This window comes from Netta rufina (assembly GCF_964035555.1).
Source record: "Netta rufina genome assembly, chromosome: 1".
Lineage (NCBI taxonomy): Eukaryota > Metazoa > Chordata > Aves > Anseriformes > Anatidae > Netta > Netta rufina.
In genome coordinates this window covers 68,383,178-68,399,623 of record NC_140123.1, presented here as the reverse complement: position 1 = coordinate 68,399,623, position 16,446 = coordinate 68,383,178, and the positions used below count along the sequence as shown (strand labels likewise).

Here is a 16,446-nt window from a genome sequence, read left to right as displayed (position 1 = left end):
CAGTGTCTTTCAGGTGTTTTTCAGTGACTCCTAGAAGAACTTTCTCCACAGGTTTAGCTGGCCCTGAGGCGAGCCTGACAGGCCTGGAATTAGCACATCTTGGGCTCAGCCTTGGGCAGCCTGCTCTAGCTGGCCTTGCTGGAGCAGGGCAATGCCTGCATTCCTCCCCCCAAAGTGCTGCACAGACAGTCACGCACAGACTGGATGTTAACACAAGCAGTTTATTGGCATCTGCATGGGCGGAAGCTCCTGGATGGAATGGAGTCTGCCCAAGGGTCTGGCTGGTCAGTGCCCGGCTGCGCACAGGTGTCTGTGTTGCGCTGCTGGAGAAAGTGGTGTTGTGTGGCTGCGCCGGGCTGCAGCCGACGCTGTGCGTGGCCTACTGCAGACTCAGGAAGCTGTCCGAGCCATCTATCTGCACCCCAAGCGTGATCTCGATGGAGACGGTGCTCTTGGAGGCGTTGGCCAGCTTGATCTTACAGGAGTGGCGGGAGGGCAGCAGTGTCAGGCGGCAGTGGCGCGAGCGCGGCAGAAGCTGCCAGGCTGCTTGCACCAGGTCCTGGAACCAGCGCGTGGTTTCCTCCACATTGAGGTAGGAGCCCGTGCAGAGGGTGTGTAGGAGGCTGGGTTCCTGCCTTCTGCTCAGCTCGTCCTCGGAGTGGTGGAGGAAGCACAGCATGTCCCCCAGCAGCCGCTCCCTCACGCAGGTGCACTGCAGGTCCACACGCAGCCCGGGCTTCCTCGTTGCTCTCTTCCCCATGGCGCCGAGTTCTGGGTGGAAGGCGTGTCCAGGGGGAGGCCTCAGGGGCACGAGCAGGCGGTAGACGACGTCGTCTTGGCGGGCACTGCAGCCTTCGGAGAGGCAGCCCAGGCCGATGGCCGGCTGCAGCTGTGGCTTGAAGGGACACTTGCTGCAGAGTCCTCGGCAGGCCCCAAGAAGTTCGTCCACCAGCTCCTCCACCACCTTGCACTTGTCAGCCATGGACGGCGCCGGCCACTGGCTGCAATCAGCCCAAACCCTGCCCAGATGCCAGGTGGTGTGCGAGTCACCGTCTTGGTCCGCATCACCGTTCTCCTCCTTCTTTCTTGCAGAGCTGCCCTGCTTGCTGCGGCTGCCCGGCTCACGGCTCCTTTTCTTGAGCCAGCGGCAGAGCCCAAAGAGCAGCACAAGGAGGTCAAGCAAGGCCCAGAGGTGCCACTGCTGCAAGGCAGTGAAGAGCAGAGCTCCCAGGACCCCCTGGCTCTGCTCCAGTCTCCTCTGCTCCATCTCTCGCAGCAGCTGAGCCATGCCCTGACTCAGCTGCTCTGCATGCTCTTGCATTCTCTCGTGCGTATCCGCATCCATGTGATCATCCAGCAACCACGGCTTCTGGGCAATGCCCAGCACAGCCAGGGCGAGGAAGATCAGGCGAGCCATAGCCAGCAGGAGGTGCGAGCTGCACTCACCAACGGCCCAGGCCACAGTGGGGTGGCGCTGCCTGCTGCTGGCCCTGACGACAGACTCCGCACTGTGACCCCTCCTTTGTGCTGTCACCGGCGTCACAGCCGCATCACAGCAATCCCCCTGGCCTCGCATCTCTAGGTTTGGGTGAAGGCCCTTGCAGCTCTTGGACAGAGGAAGGCTTAGCATGTCACACACAAGCTCCCTAAACCAGTGACAAATTGCATCTTCTCTTCATATGTGACGCAAAACATACTTGCTCTTACTCCTTCAGATAGAAATGCTATTTCTTGAATTGCTTTGGGGTAAATGATCAAGGTGAAAAGAACATCTCCTGGTGAACGTTGCAGAACTACATAGAGGGAGAGTGAAAAGCCATCCGCACATAGAATACTAGGCTGCCCCGAGTTGGAAGGGACCCATGAGGATCATTGAGTGCAGCTCCTAGGTCCACACAGGACCGTCCAATCACAGAATCACAGAATTTCTAGGTTGGAAGAGACCTCAAGATCATCGAGTCCGACCTCTGACCTAACACTAACAGTCCTCCACTAAACCATATCCCTAAGCTCTACATCTAAACATCTTTTAAGGGCCTCCAGGGATGGTGACTCCACCACTCCCCTGGGCAGCCTGTTCCAATGTCTAACAACTCTTTCGGTAAAGAAGTTCTTCCTAACATCCAACCTAAACCTCCCCTGGCACAACTTTAGCCCATTCCCCCCCGTCCTGTCACCAGGCATGTGGGAGAACAGCCCAACCCCCACCTCGCTACAGCCTCCTTTAAGGTACCTGTAGAGAGCAATAAGGTAGCCCCTGAGCCTCCTTTTCTCCAGGCTGAACAACCTCAGCTCCCTGGCACAGGCTGTCTGTTTCTAATCTGAGGGCTAAGGCAATATTCCCACGGAGGAGAAAAAATAAAAAAAGTAAAAATAAAATTAAAAAAAAATAAAAAATAAAAAAATAAAAAAAGTGGTATGGGGCTACAAGAAGTGGCTTGAGATTGTTTTGGATTAGTTACAAGAAAATTGCTGTGCAGCATGTCTACCATGGGACAAATATCTGGAGCAGTTTCTGCTTCACCCAAGGTCATTCGCTGCCCCTTTCTGGAGTTACTTTTCAGGGAAGATGATATTCACTAGGCAAAGGGGACAACCAGTTTTATGGCAACGCAGGAAAATGGCAGAAGCTCGGGGGCTGGCTTAGTCATTCAACAGGGGAATATTGGAACCAGATGAGAGATTAAAATGCTCCTTGGGAAGCAGCTTCACTGGCTGCTGTTGGCTCTGGTGGAAGGGAAAGAGCTTTTAGCCCCTTCAGTTCCTGGTCCGCAGAGCACGTCCCCTCCTTCAGCAGTCAAGCTACCAATAAAATTCTGCTGAGATTAGAGTCTGGCAATGAAGAAAGTCCCTAAAAACTACGCAATAACCCATTTCTACACGAAGTGGGTATGACTCAGCTTACGACTCGCGGGGAAATTCCAGTTGTGCTGTACAGAGCAGGGATCTAACAGGACCATGCCAGCCCCCAGGACTACTCACTCGCATCCCACAGCAAACCAGCCACATGGAGGTTTCTTCCTGTGAACATCTGATGCGGGGCTGGCTGCCAGCTCTGACTCACGTCTGCCTGCCTGTCAGGGCCCTGCTGTGGCTGACAGCTCGGCCTCCAGTTTTTGGGGGTGGGTGGAAGTTAATGGAGGTTCAGCAGACGGCAGTAGGATAAAGGCTGAGTGCCTCGGTTAAGCAACCAAAGGTCATGGCAGAATGGAAATAGCTTCATGCTTTGCAATAACCTGAGTGGGGAAGAAAATAAAATAAATAAATAAATAAATAAATAAATAAATAAATAAAGATGGAAGAAAATAGTTTGGCTGTATTTAATTTAGAAATTTAGATACTAATAAATTCAGACTTTATGCACATGTTAGGATGGGAGGGAGGACAGGAGGACTGAAAGAGGGTTCCTTTCTTTGAAGCGGCCAAACCCAATGGTCTGGAGATGTACTTCAAAAGGGTAGCTCGTCTCAGCTGTAACACAACCCAACCTCTGCACTACTATGAGCAGTGTACAGGACAGCCTCACCTGTACTCAGAGCTTAGCTTCAGATGTGCAAATGTGGGACCTGGGCACTGGCAGGGAGCCTTAACCTGTGGTGTCAGGTACTGGGAATGAGGGTGCAGCCCAGGGCATGCTGCCTTAGTGCCACTGACTGATCTACTGCAAGCAAAAAGCCCTATAATGCTGTTATTACAGCAGTAAGGCCAGTTTTAGAAAATGGACAGTGCTTTGCTTTGCTTGCTTTGCTGTTGTTTTGTTTGTTTGTTTTTAATTAAAATGGAGTGTCCTCATAAAAAAAATCACAGATTTGGTCAATACAGCATTATTAACCCACAGATGGAAAAAAAAAATCCTGAAGCATTTTATGAATTCTGATTAAAACAGCAAAGTGGAAAACATTTTTCTTAATTCAATAAATATTAATCATGCACTTCCCTCTCTCTACCCAGTGGCGAATTACAGTCCTAATATTTAGATAAACAGCACCCCTGTGTGGCTACAAATGGCACTCAGGAGATCACAGCAATTCCAGCTGGCCTTAAAAATTTCCTCTATGATTTTTTCTTGACACCTTAAAAAAATTAAAAAAAGCCTCAGCGCTAGCAGCAGCATTTTGGGTTGACAAGTCGTACATGGGGCAGTATACAGCTCTTACAGTTCAGTGGTGAAATTGTGGAGGTCCACACATTAAGGCACCTGGTTAGTTTTCTAGGCTTTTACTTCTCTTCAGGCATAGTATCCCAACATGCTAGGCAAGCCTAATGTGATCAATTTAGTTATTATCTTTATTTTAGTATTTATTCAAACTCTCAACAAATGAAGCACTTTTCTTTCTCCCCCATTTTACATGCTTTTGGTATCTTTTCTTCTACATCTGCTCACGTAGCAAAATTCTTCCCATGTTTATTTCATTCAAGACACTCAGCTCCTCCAATTCACCCCAAATAACTCCATTCTACACCCCTACCCAAGGTACTTTATGCCATTATTTGGCATTTTTGCTCAAGTCCCCAAGGCAGTAGTTTCTGCCGTGGCCCCAGCCACTTGGCCTGCTTCTAGGGGAGCCCTGAGGGTTCATCCAGCCTAACCCAATGCTGCACTAAAACAGGGTTTCCAGCACCTGATGAGACATGAGATTTACTGCCTAGCTACTATCCTTTTTTTTTTTTTAATTCTGTTTTAGCAAAAATGGTGAAGTTTGTTACGCCGCTTGCTGTCATACCTTACTAAGATCCAAAGAGCCCCATGCAGAACACAGCCCCCTCACAACAGCTCACCTTCGTAGCAAGGTTTCTGATGGCTTAAGTAGTGACTAAAGAAAAGAGCAAACACATATAAGCAAAAAAATACCCTCAGTTTAAGCACTTTTGATGCGTCTGCCCTTCTTTTCTACTTTTCCACAACAGCGAAGGCTTCTCCTTGATCAGTCTTATGAAGCTGCCAGGAGTTCAAAAGTTTTCCTTCCTGCACTTTTAGTGCCACTATTCAAGAGCCCTGTGTTCTTTAAACAACTCCTACCCTTGCTTTACAATACCAAAACAGGAACAATAAGCAGATTAATGTCTGCCTAGATCCATAATCTGGCAGTAGACAGGATCAGAATCAGTAAAATACAAACAAAATCACCTAAAAATTCTGGCTTACAAGACATCAACTTTCTAGTTAACTACCTCTGCCATAATGACAAGCTCATTATGGGTTAATTCCAGTACTCCATGCGTGAACTGCATAAACCCCACAATCCTTCTCCTCTGAGGTTCAGATGACGAGAGCCCCAAGAGAAATAAATGAAGAAGAGGGTAGGTGTTTCCTAAAACACAAGTCACAAAAATATTGTACAAACACACCTGGAAACCCCAGGCTGTGCTTACTCCGTCCTTTCAGGGCCAGAAGTCAGCAGCTGCTGTCTGAGATAGGACACTAGGCCTCAAAACAGGCATTTTGAGGGGTTTCGTCGTTTAGGTCAGTAAGTCTTGACTCTGGCTGGCTGCATAAATATACTGATGACCTGCCCGTTTAATTAGGCAGCCCTGGAGCTGTGTAGGCCTCCCTGCAGCACCCACAACACACGTGGTAGCTCCACGGCTGTAGCCAGGCCCCAGCAGGGCCCTGTGTCCTGGGGAACAACCCTGCCATGGGATTACAAATTAGAGGCGTTTTCCACACACTCAAACCCTAATATTGGGAAATAATAGGTAAGAGAAAAAGAAAAGCTCAGCTTCCAGCAGCCCCTGCTACAGGTGCATGCAGCAGAGCCGCAAAAAGTATCTGGAGAGGAGGAGTGGGGCACCAAGGAGCAGAGGGGCAGACAGCAAACAGGACACCGTGAGTAACTGAGCAATTAGAGCACAGAGCTGAGGATGAAATGCAAATTTCACCTTCTGATTCAGCTGGCGTTAGGGAACCAAACAAAATTTAGATATGCATAAATTCAAAACAAAATAAAACAACAAAAAAAAGGAACACTTCCCTTTTTTAAATTTTTTTTCCTTATTTTTTTTTCTCTTGAGACTTGAAGGCAGGCCAAATAAGTCTTCCATCCTCCTTCAATGAGTCTTCATCTTCCCCTTTGTAACACTAGATAGTTTTCACTTCCTTATGCTTTGCAGAGCATCTTAAGGCAAGCTTTCTGAAATGCAGAGGTACCATCACCAAGCTGAGTCATGTGAGTCTGACATGGGGCAAAATGTGTCGGATATCCAGTCAGATAATGACAGGATAAGGGGAAATGGCTTTAAACTAAAAGAGGGTAGATTTAGATGAGATATTCAGAAGAAATTCTTCACTCAGAGGGTGGTGAGGCCCTGGCACAGGCTGCCCAGAGAAGCTGTGGCTGCCCCATCCCTGGAGATGTTCAAGGCCAGGCTGGATGGGGCTTTGGGCACCCTGGGCTGGTGGGAGGTGTCCCTGCCCATGGCACAGGGTGGGCTTTAAGGTCCCTTCCAACCCAAACCATTCAATGATTCTCTGATGTGGAGCTGCTGCAGCTGCAGCCTCCTTCCCTGGAGGAGTGGGCAAAGAAGGGGGCACGCACCACATGGGGGACTGGGGTGCACACGTGTAACCCGTGTGGCTGTAAAGGAGTCACACGTGCAAAGCTGTGAAATGTTTATAATTAGTTACAGAAGGGTACTTAGGCATTTTTAGGTGTCCAGGAAGACTTTATAAGCGTCTGAGATTGTTTTTTATCTTCTGTACTGCTCATGCTGATTCTGAACATATTCACTGATGGATGGTTAATTACATGTCATCAATAAATTGACAAACCTCACCCATCCTGACTTGATTTAAAGCCTAAGAGTTGAGCAGCTTTTCTCTGCATCATACTGGTAAGTAGGCACAACTCACGTGAGTCGTACGCAGCAATAAGATTTTATTGCAGCATTGCATGTTGGAGAAGCTTTATGACTTTGTATGCAGTAGCAGCAATTAAGCGTACATCTTAGTCGCCAGAACCAGGTCTGATCTGGAGACCATGTGGATAAGCAACTGCTTTATGCCCCAGTTCCATATTGATCATCATTAAAATTTTAATTCATATAGATTGGGAACTTTCTGAAACGTTGCCCCTTCTCCCCCCCAGCCAAATGGAAATTATTTCATTCCTCCCAACAAAGGTTTTTGCCAGGAACCTTTGTGCAGGCTCAGCAGAAGAGATTTGTGGTGTCCCCAATGACAGAGCCGAGCAAACAAACACCTTCCCACCCCAGATCACTGCATTCCACCGTGGTGTTCACGTCCCGGATAATTCCTTTACCATTAGCCTCTGCAGGATGGGTCTTCTCCATCTCTCTCCTTTGAACTTTTCAACTTTATGAATAATGAAACACCTCAGGAGCCTGACGGGCAGCGACTGACTCCAGACCAAGTGATTCAGTCTGGGCTGCAGTCAGTGCTGCTCTCAGCAGCTCCTCGTTGCGGTGGTGATAACCTCAGGACGTGCCCTTATCACTGCAGGGAGCCTGGGTGGCTCCGGCGAGTCGAGCACTAGCCAATACCCCCAGCTTGAAAGCATCAATTAACCAAACTCATGGCAACGTGGGAACCTGCTCTGTTCTGCAGACCCACAAACCCCAGTGTTCATCACTGCTATGAGTATGGATGAAAACCCAAAATGTCTCCTTTGTAGGATTTTGATTATTTTAAATTAAAATGAACACTGGCAGGTACTTTTTTTGACATCAGTTGAAAAGTCACAAAATACTAATGTATGTATGTATACCCCCACACATATGTAGATGTATTTTGTATATTCCATTTAGGAAATCCCACCTGTCAAGCATCTTCTCCTTCTGCATCCTTAATGAAATCAGTTTGGTGGTTTTTGTTTTTTGTTTTTTTCCTGGTACCGTTTTATTTTGTGTAACCAGAAAACCGAATCCATAGAACTCATTTCCCATCTGTGGCCATCAGTCTTCTCTCACACAAATAAAAGTATGTTTGGCAGTTTTCAAACATTCAGTGACAGAAGAATTCAATTTTTATGTTCTATTCTTTGTATTTTATAGAAATCTGAATGCTTTGGATGATCGTCTGTTACACTCCCACGTGAAATTTATTTAATCTGATATCAAAATGAGAATCAACAATAACAGCCCATCCCTGCTGAAAAGCAGCATAACTACCAGAGCTGCTGTGGGGATGCATTGACTGAAGAAGAGAGGAGGAATTGTTACTGGAAGAAAGAGTGCCAAATGGAGAAGGAAGCTCAGGAAGGTGTTACAGAAGATTAACAGAGAAGAAACAAGCTCAAAACCCCCAAATCTCTCACCACTTCTTTAACTGTTGCTGCAGACTGGCATGTCTGCACGGGACGAACCGGTGCCTGACTTCACTGCAGAAAATTGACAGCGGCAGGGCTGAGGAGTTCCCAACTTGCACATCCGTGTAAAAATACCTCCATGCACAATTTCATATATTCTCCAACAGATACAGCACGTCAAGCCAAGCAACCTGAAAGCACTGATTAATTTGCCCCCAAAGCAGTAAAAGTAAGCCACCATCTGTTATTCTTGTCAGTTCTTTATTGGTTTTCATCCTAGACTAGCACATTTACAGCATACATGGGTTGGATGAACTAGAATATATAAAACAGTAGCCATATGTTTATGATATATTAATACTGCCCAAAAACAAATAAATAAAAATATTTCAATGCACAAAGCTTGGCAAATACAATTGTGTTGGGACAAAACAATGCTGTATTATACAATAATTTTACATGTATAAATGAAACAAAAGGCAACTGTGCTGTAGGTACTTTCACAGAACATACACAGAACATACTTGGCAACTTTTTTTTTTTACCTTTGTATGTTTTATAATTTAAAAAATTACTCAAAAAAGAACATTAGACAGAACTTCATTTTACAGTAATCCTTAAATTTGCCTCTCCTGTGCAACAGAAAAGCTTACTTCACCCTTGTGAAGTCTCCTATGTGGATTTCAAGTTTCACAGTTTTTCGATGAACTGGTCAAGATCTTACTCTTCGTGATGCCCTTTAAAACAAGCCATTGACGTGCATGTACTGACACCGTTGTATATATAAAACGTTAGCTGGACGATGAGGTTTTACATGTAAGCGTACTAAAATCAGAATATTTTAAACAAAATAATGCAATACTTGAGACCGGTATGCCACCACTTTAAAAAGGTGAGCGAAAACCATGCATATAGAAAATTCAGGAACTTTTTCTGATTACACTGGTATACAAAATAAATAAAGGCTCACTAAGCTCTAGAGTAGGTCTAATGATTGCTGGCCACAACCTAAGAGAGTGGCTCTGCTAATTGTTACAACAGACCTCTCGGTATTTGCTTCTGAAGCAGAACATTGGAAGGTTTTTAGTGTAACAATACAGGACTTAAAATATTAACTATGTTTGAAATATACAAAATAAAATCATCAACTCATAAAAACTAAGGGATACAAAGAGTATAGTTTATACAAAAATAAATGTAGCATTTAATAACGGGCCAGGGACTGAAGGTTGAGCAGAACTAATGGAATAACGCCTAAATAAATCCCACTGAAAAGTTTTTCCACTGTATAGTTGCTTACAGATTTGCAAAAAACCCAAAATAAAAGCAACACGTTTATTAGTTGGAGAACAGGTTCGTAATGTTTCCAAGGGACTGTTCTTCTACAGATGGTTTGTTCAGGACAGGTGCTAGAAAAGCAGTGAATTTGCACAGAATTTTTTTGCTTTGTTCTCCTAGAAAGACTGAAGTAATGGTAACGACCTAGCTCAGCAGAACTCTCTTAACTGGCGTGGTGACATGCTGCTCAGTGTTGGACTGCAGAAAGCAAAATGCAAAAACTGCTAGGCTTAAAACCCCCAAACCTGTATGGGAGCAGAATGAACATGACTGATAGAGCAGTGACAGCACAGACAAACATCAGTGCGAGGGAGAAAGAAGCCAGCCATATACTTACCTGGCTGCTGCTACTCTCACAAGAGCAAACGACCAGATTTTGCTGTTCTAGAAACCAAGAGGGGGAGGGCACAGCGGGCTGGATGAAGCCAGCTGGGAATGATCTAATCCTGTTAAAATTTGGAACCTAATGTTTAGCTGCTTTTTAAGAAGGTATTTCATCTTCGAAGGCATTCTCTGGGACATGATTTCCAAGGAGATCTGTTGAACATTTTTTATCAAATGCTATCAAACTGATAGCCTTAGTGTTAGGCTCGAGCACATCTGAGGGTCTCGTGCACTAGCACATGACTTTCTACCAAAATGGGACATTGCTATCTTCTTCAGAAATATTCTGAAAATAGTCATGCTGCCCACACATGATTCTGAACATTCAGTAAGGTAAAACGCAAAGCTATTTTTTACAGTCCTAAAATACCACAAATAAATTTTTGTTACGGAGTAACGGGGATGTGCTGGGCACTCTGAGCATTTTCAAATTGACAGATACTGAAAAACAAAAACATCAGTCAAAAAAATGCGACCCCCTGACATTCTAATGTTTACAATCCAGAAGCGATTATAAAAAGCCATGGATAAAAAATGTGTTAAATAATTTACAGTACCATGAGACATACTCAACATGTTAGAGTTGGGAAGGGCTGGGGGAACTGTTGCTGGCATCAATGGTTAAGCATCATGATGTTTTTGAAAAACACTTTTTAAAACTGGTTTAAGATGTTTGCTAAAGTCCTTTTGTGCTGAAAATGACAGGAATTTGTCTTTATTTGGACAGAACTAGAAACTAGACCTCATATGCCTTTTATGTATTGTTATTTTCATTTATCAAGATGGTATCCTATATACAGTGAAACGATTTCGTCTCCTGGCTTTTATTGTGCTGATTATTTTTAAAAGTTAAACACCTGCTCCTTGATTGTAACAATGCATTCTACAGTTATTAGACTGCCTAGGGTCCAGTCCCTTTTTATTTACAACTTCTGAGTTTTACTCTGTTTTAAAAAGTTTATGAAAAGCTCAATCTCACGTCAACTCAGTATAAAAAGATGTCGTGTGAAACAGCTGCCTAAATGCCATTCGCAGAGTCCTTGCCCATCCAGGAGGTACCTAGCGCTTCGCAGATAGGTAGTTATCGAGTAGCACAATATCTGGTCATCTTACATACACTGGAGGCTATTTAAATGGGCACGGTCATCACACTATTCTCAAGCTAAGGTGTCAGAATAAGTGTTACTACAGATCCCAATTCGGTAAGTAACATGCTCTGTATAACCTAGTGAAACGTACAAAAAGGTTATTTATCTCTTCTGGATGACAAAATCAGGTGTTAATCTAGGGTGCATCCACACGTTTTAATGGAACAGCAATTAAAGGACATGGTATGCTTATGTTTCAACTTTTCCATAAGTTCCTTCTGGAGGCCTGTAATACTTTGGGAAAGCCTTCAGTTGCAGGGAATTAAACGCATACTTGCGACATCCAACATTCTTCATTGTATTTTCTCGCCGACAACCCTCGCTGGGGAAAAAAAACAAGCACAAAAAAATGACAGCAGTAAAAAGGAAAAAGAAAAAAAAAAAAAAGACTTAAACTAAGATGAAATGAACTGGTTATTTTACAGCATTAAAAAAAAAAAAGTTGGTTATATTTAATGAGCGTTTAATTAATTTGCCACTGCAAATATTAAAAATGATGACTCATCATACAATGCTAGTAAGAAGCACACAGAATGGACACATGCTATGTCTGGTTGCTAGTTTTGCATTTCTAAAAAGCAGCAGTGCGTCTACTGAAAGAGTTCTTTTAGGGAGGTTTCATGTATTTCCAGGTATACTGTTGTGGAGTTCACATGCCGCTTCATCGCACAAGGGATCCCAAAAGATTGCTTAAAAGCAGTTCTGCTAATTTATTAGTACATTAGGCTGAAAAAGGAAAATTGCTGATCTCTCCAAAGGAGCTTTAGAGTAATTCTCTTGTTCCCTGCATGTCGCTGTTATCAGAACTTACTTAAAGATTAGAGCTGATACAAAAATAATGGCTTTCCAGTTATCTCTGCATGCATAAATGGACTTGAAAACCAATGTACTTAAAAAAAAAATAAATCTTAATCATGAAATAGCAGCTTTGTGTGGGTGCAAAAGAGATTGGCTGCGTTGGCAGCCATCACCCCAATGAAACAAAGCTGTGCAGAACGTAGAGCTTAACTTCTACCCAAGGTTTTGGTGCAACTGCCCCACATTACAAAGAGGTCCTGTGCTACGATAAAAAAACTACTCCAGTTATAAGGCTTCTTTACAATTGTAAATCTACATCAAAGTTCCTTTGATTATACCCAAAACAGACATACAAAGAGGAAGCACTGTTTTAAATATATATTATAAATCAAATTAGGCTTGCATGAGAACGTCTTTCCCTGATAGAGAACTGGAACCTAAACAACCATTTAATAGTAAAGGCTCATGACCAAGTGTACAGTACACGATCTTATGGTGGAAATCTCCTGTTACTCCTGTCCTGGAGGTGGCTGCAGCAGGTACCAGGTACATGGCAGTCATCTCTTTTAAAAGGAGGGTTTGGATCCTGGTTCGGTGTGAAAGCTCTCTGCTCTTCCTGAGCTCATTGTTCGTCCGATTTTGGTTAATTAAACCCACTGTAGCTCTGTTACATATGTACCACCTAGCTTCATAAAGCATTGGCCCCATAACTTTTCATTCCAAGAAACAGTTTATGTCTGAAATTTGTCTCTACAGTGTGTTCTGTGACGGTCTTTTATAGAATGGACTGTACCTTATGACACCGTCTCTATGACGTTGTTTTGTGTTTTACAGACACCCTCCCCAGCTGCTGCAGACAAACAGATTAATCAAGAATTAGCAGAAAATATGTTTCAGTGTAGTAACGAAAACACCAAGCTTAAATAAAGCATAACAGGATGCTGACTGAGCATTTTCAGTCGGAGGTGGATCATCCTGTTCATTACCCGTTCCACTGCATCTGGTTATCGACCACGTTCAGACACAAAGACGTGTTTCACACCATTTCATGTGCCACGGTTCTGCCAGAGGCACGTGGGCAGTCTGCACTGCAGCGTTTTAAATCTGAAACCCTGAGTGAACACACAAACCAAGCTAAAAGGAAAGCCAAAAACTTGCCCCTACTGAAGTTTAGGAACCCCCTTCCCAACACGTTGTTTACAAAGGGTTGAGGCTTTCTTTCTAAATTCATTTCATGGTGGCCTTCAGGCCTAATCTTGCCTAATGACAGTCACGAGCAAAGCTTCATACTTTATTTAAAACAGATTAATTGTACCAGGGAGTTCAGTGGAGGTGCTCCAGTTACTTTCACATCTTGTTAGACTGAACCCAGGACATTCAATGCATTGCTACAACAAGGCTATAGTGCAACCTGACATTCCTTCACTGTGTGAAAAAATAGATTTTGGTACACATAGCAAATGAACTAGCCTTCATCAGAAAGAAGAAATGATTCGTACAAAGATGCAGTGGTACTGGGTAGCAGCACAGGATGTGGAAATGACCATCACCACCATATTATTATTTGAAATCTCATCAACAGTAAGGTTTGCCTAAGTTCATTAAAATTAAAAATAAATAGGAAATAAATAGATGTCTTTGTGGGCTTTTTTTTTTTTATCCTATTTTAAAAACAGCATTTGAAGAATAGTGAGAAAAATACCAGGAGATAGTGTACTGTACAGTCTTATTTCATGAAGACACAAATGTAAATATGTACTTTAATTAATCAGAATTTTTACCAAATTCAGGAATTGATTTTATCTTATTTCTTATTTTTTTTAAAGCTTGCCTCTTTCAGGAGATTTCAAAGTTTATTAACATTAACAACACAAGCTGCAGCTATCTATGTTTTCTGAGCGAGTCAGTAATAGTAGAAATCAGAAATCACAGTACTACAAGAGTTCTTCTCAAGTCATCAAGCCCAATTTTCTGTCATCTCAGGCACCAAGCAAAGTAAATCCCTTTATGAAATTAGCAAACTATGTTAAATGAGGTTAGGTTTTTGATGAACTATTGCTATTGACAAGCTCTTCCAGACCACTACATCAACAAAACCCTTCAATTTAAACAGGCATCTGCCACGTTGGTGTTAGATATAAATGGTGATCAAATTTCTTCTACCATCGTTCTGCATGACTAAGCTAGGTAAGTTTCTTTAGTATCACCACTTACATAAACGTTAACTTACCATAATTCATTTATCTCTAAGTCACCGCCTATCAACATCATAGTTTATTAAAGCTGTCCAACACTTAACAGTGAAAATAACAATAATATTCCAGCCTAGTGTCATTAACACAAAGCCCAATGGAAAACCTAGAACACACCTAAATGAAGGAGCTAATTAATAGCTTCATTTTCTCGCCTGAAATACTGAAGACTAACTTCAGCAGGATGACAATGACCCTGTTCCAGAGTGAGTTATACAACAAAGCACCTGAAACTGATAATGGATCATTAGCAGGCTCTGCCGATTACATACTCTCCCTAACCACAAGTCATTGTGTCTTTAATACATTACAAAACGCAGATCTACAAATATAATGGAGTAATTCTGCATGCAGCGCACCGCAAGTTGCATTTGGAGTGGGTACACTAGTCTACTGGCACATACTTAACCATGAGAAAGGAACAAGACTATGGTTCTACAAACTGTATAGTAATAATGTAATTTGGCTATTATGCTTTGAAATGAAGGTAGAAATTTGTTTATTACTTTAAATAAATTTCTTATAATTTCTTATAAACCCCACCCATATTTTTATTTTTCTCTTCGTACCTCATAAAAATGAAAGGCAAGATTAGCATACACCTTTGATATACAAAAGATACAAATTTTTTTTTTTTCAGAGTTCCTTTCTCTGGAATACATGAAACAAATAACACAAAACTATATTTGGTAAGAGATCTTCAGGCCGGCTAAAGTAACGAGGTAACAGGCCAAATGTCAGACTATGTTACAAGCACTGAAAGCAGAACAATAATTTAAAGTTTCAATACAATTCTTTTTGATAAAATAATTTGATGTATATTTACAGTTTAGTACAATAGAAACGTAAAATTGTAAGGCATAATAATAATTCTTGGCAGACAATGCTATGACACATTCCTTTGTCCAGCAGGTACCAAGTGGCAATACACATTCAAGCGGTATTTTTTTTGTTGTTGTTTTGTTTTTGTTTTTATTTTAACCTTATCTTCACTTGCAACGTAATCTGGCCACCAGGTATGCTATGCTCAGGAACAGCCACACAATCAGTAAATTGGGGCTGAGAGCTAGTAAAGGAATAGAGTAGAGGAGGCTGGGATCTAGTCTGAAATCTCGGATGGGCACCAAGCCACTCAAGTTCTTCTGGGTGACTACCTCCCGTGTTCCAATGCTGTGAAAAGGAAGAAGGTTGGGAGGAGGGAAAATAAAACAGAAAGGAAGACGGACATGCAAATGAATGTATAAAAAGAGATGGCAACACAAGGTGGTCAAGAAGATGAAAAAAAGATGGAAGAAGCCACAACAAAACCAGAATATGAAGTAAAGAAAGAGTGGAAAAACATCTCAAAAATATATATCAGCACAATTACGGATATAAGGAGAGGGAAAGAGAATAAAAGAGAAAAATAAGAAAGAAGTACTGTAGTCTACCGAAAATAAACACATGTAGGTTGAACATAAATGGTTTTCCATGTTCATTCTTTCAGATTACCAAGCAATATTCCATGCTGCTCTGCCATGCTCCTGCATGCTGCAAAAAAGTGGAGCTCTGAAAAGCAAGCTGAACATGAATAACCATTGTCGTATTTGACCCTTTCAAACATCTTTCCATGTGAGCTGCAGTGAAATACTTTAACCTCTTAACTACTTGCTCAACATATGAACATAAAAAACAAAACACCCAAACCACCCGCTTGTTTTTCAGCTTCAGAATGAATTCAAGTATGTATCAATACACTTCCCAAAACACTTCAACGAAGTGCTCCAAGGTACACGTGTGAAGGGAAGAGGTTGCACAGCCCATCTCGTTATGCCCCTGCTTCCTACGTTGCTTTGAGCACAGAGGGCCTTATCAGGGGACACGCTTCTTCAGGTAACCTGCCCAGTGCAATTTTGGGTTTAGATTACAAAATCAGTTCCCCAGAGTTCTCCCGATGGCAAGGAAAACTTTGTACACCTGATGTATTGTCAGTATGCTTAAAAGAATGAAAAGGCAGCAGTGCTTTGGTTTATTCTCCAAGATTCAGGAACAATTCTGTGTATTGGCCCAACTAAAACTGTGTTTTCATCATTGCACGGAAGTGAGAAGCAAGGGGAAAAAAAAAAAAAAAAGTGCCAGAAACAACCCTACAATCATTGAAGTTAGAGAAGAGGGCAGGAGGTGCTCCAGGCACCTGAGCAGAGATTCCCCTGCTGCCCATGGAAAGGACCAAGGCCAGGCAGATATTCACGTGGAGGACCCCACAACCTAATAGCTGGATAT

The 16,446-nt window shown here is 42.8% G+C and overlaps 1 protein-coding gene across 13 annotated transcripts in view; it reads right to left on the bottom strand.

The window, feature by feature from the left end:
• Positions 1 to 8,528: 8,528 nt before the first annotated feature.
• Positions 8,529 to 16,446, bottom strand: part of INPP4A (inositol polyphosphate-4-phosphatase type I A) — a 110,277-nt gene continuing 102,359 nt past the window's right edge. For all 13 annotated transcript variants that reach the window (XM_084299896.1, XM_084299898.1, XM_084299891.1 and 10 more), the window contains one exon: positions 8,529 to 11,456. In XM_084299896.1, the coding sequence (XP_084156022.1) occupies positions 11,324 to 11,456 (133 nt within the window). In that variant the 3' untranslated portion in view covers positions 8,529 to 11,323. The remainder of the gene's footprint in view (positions 11,457 to 16,446) is intronic.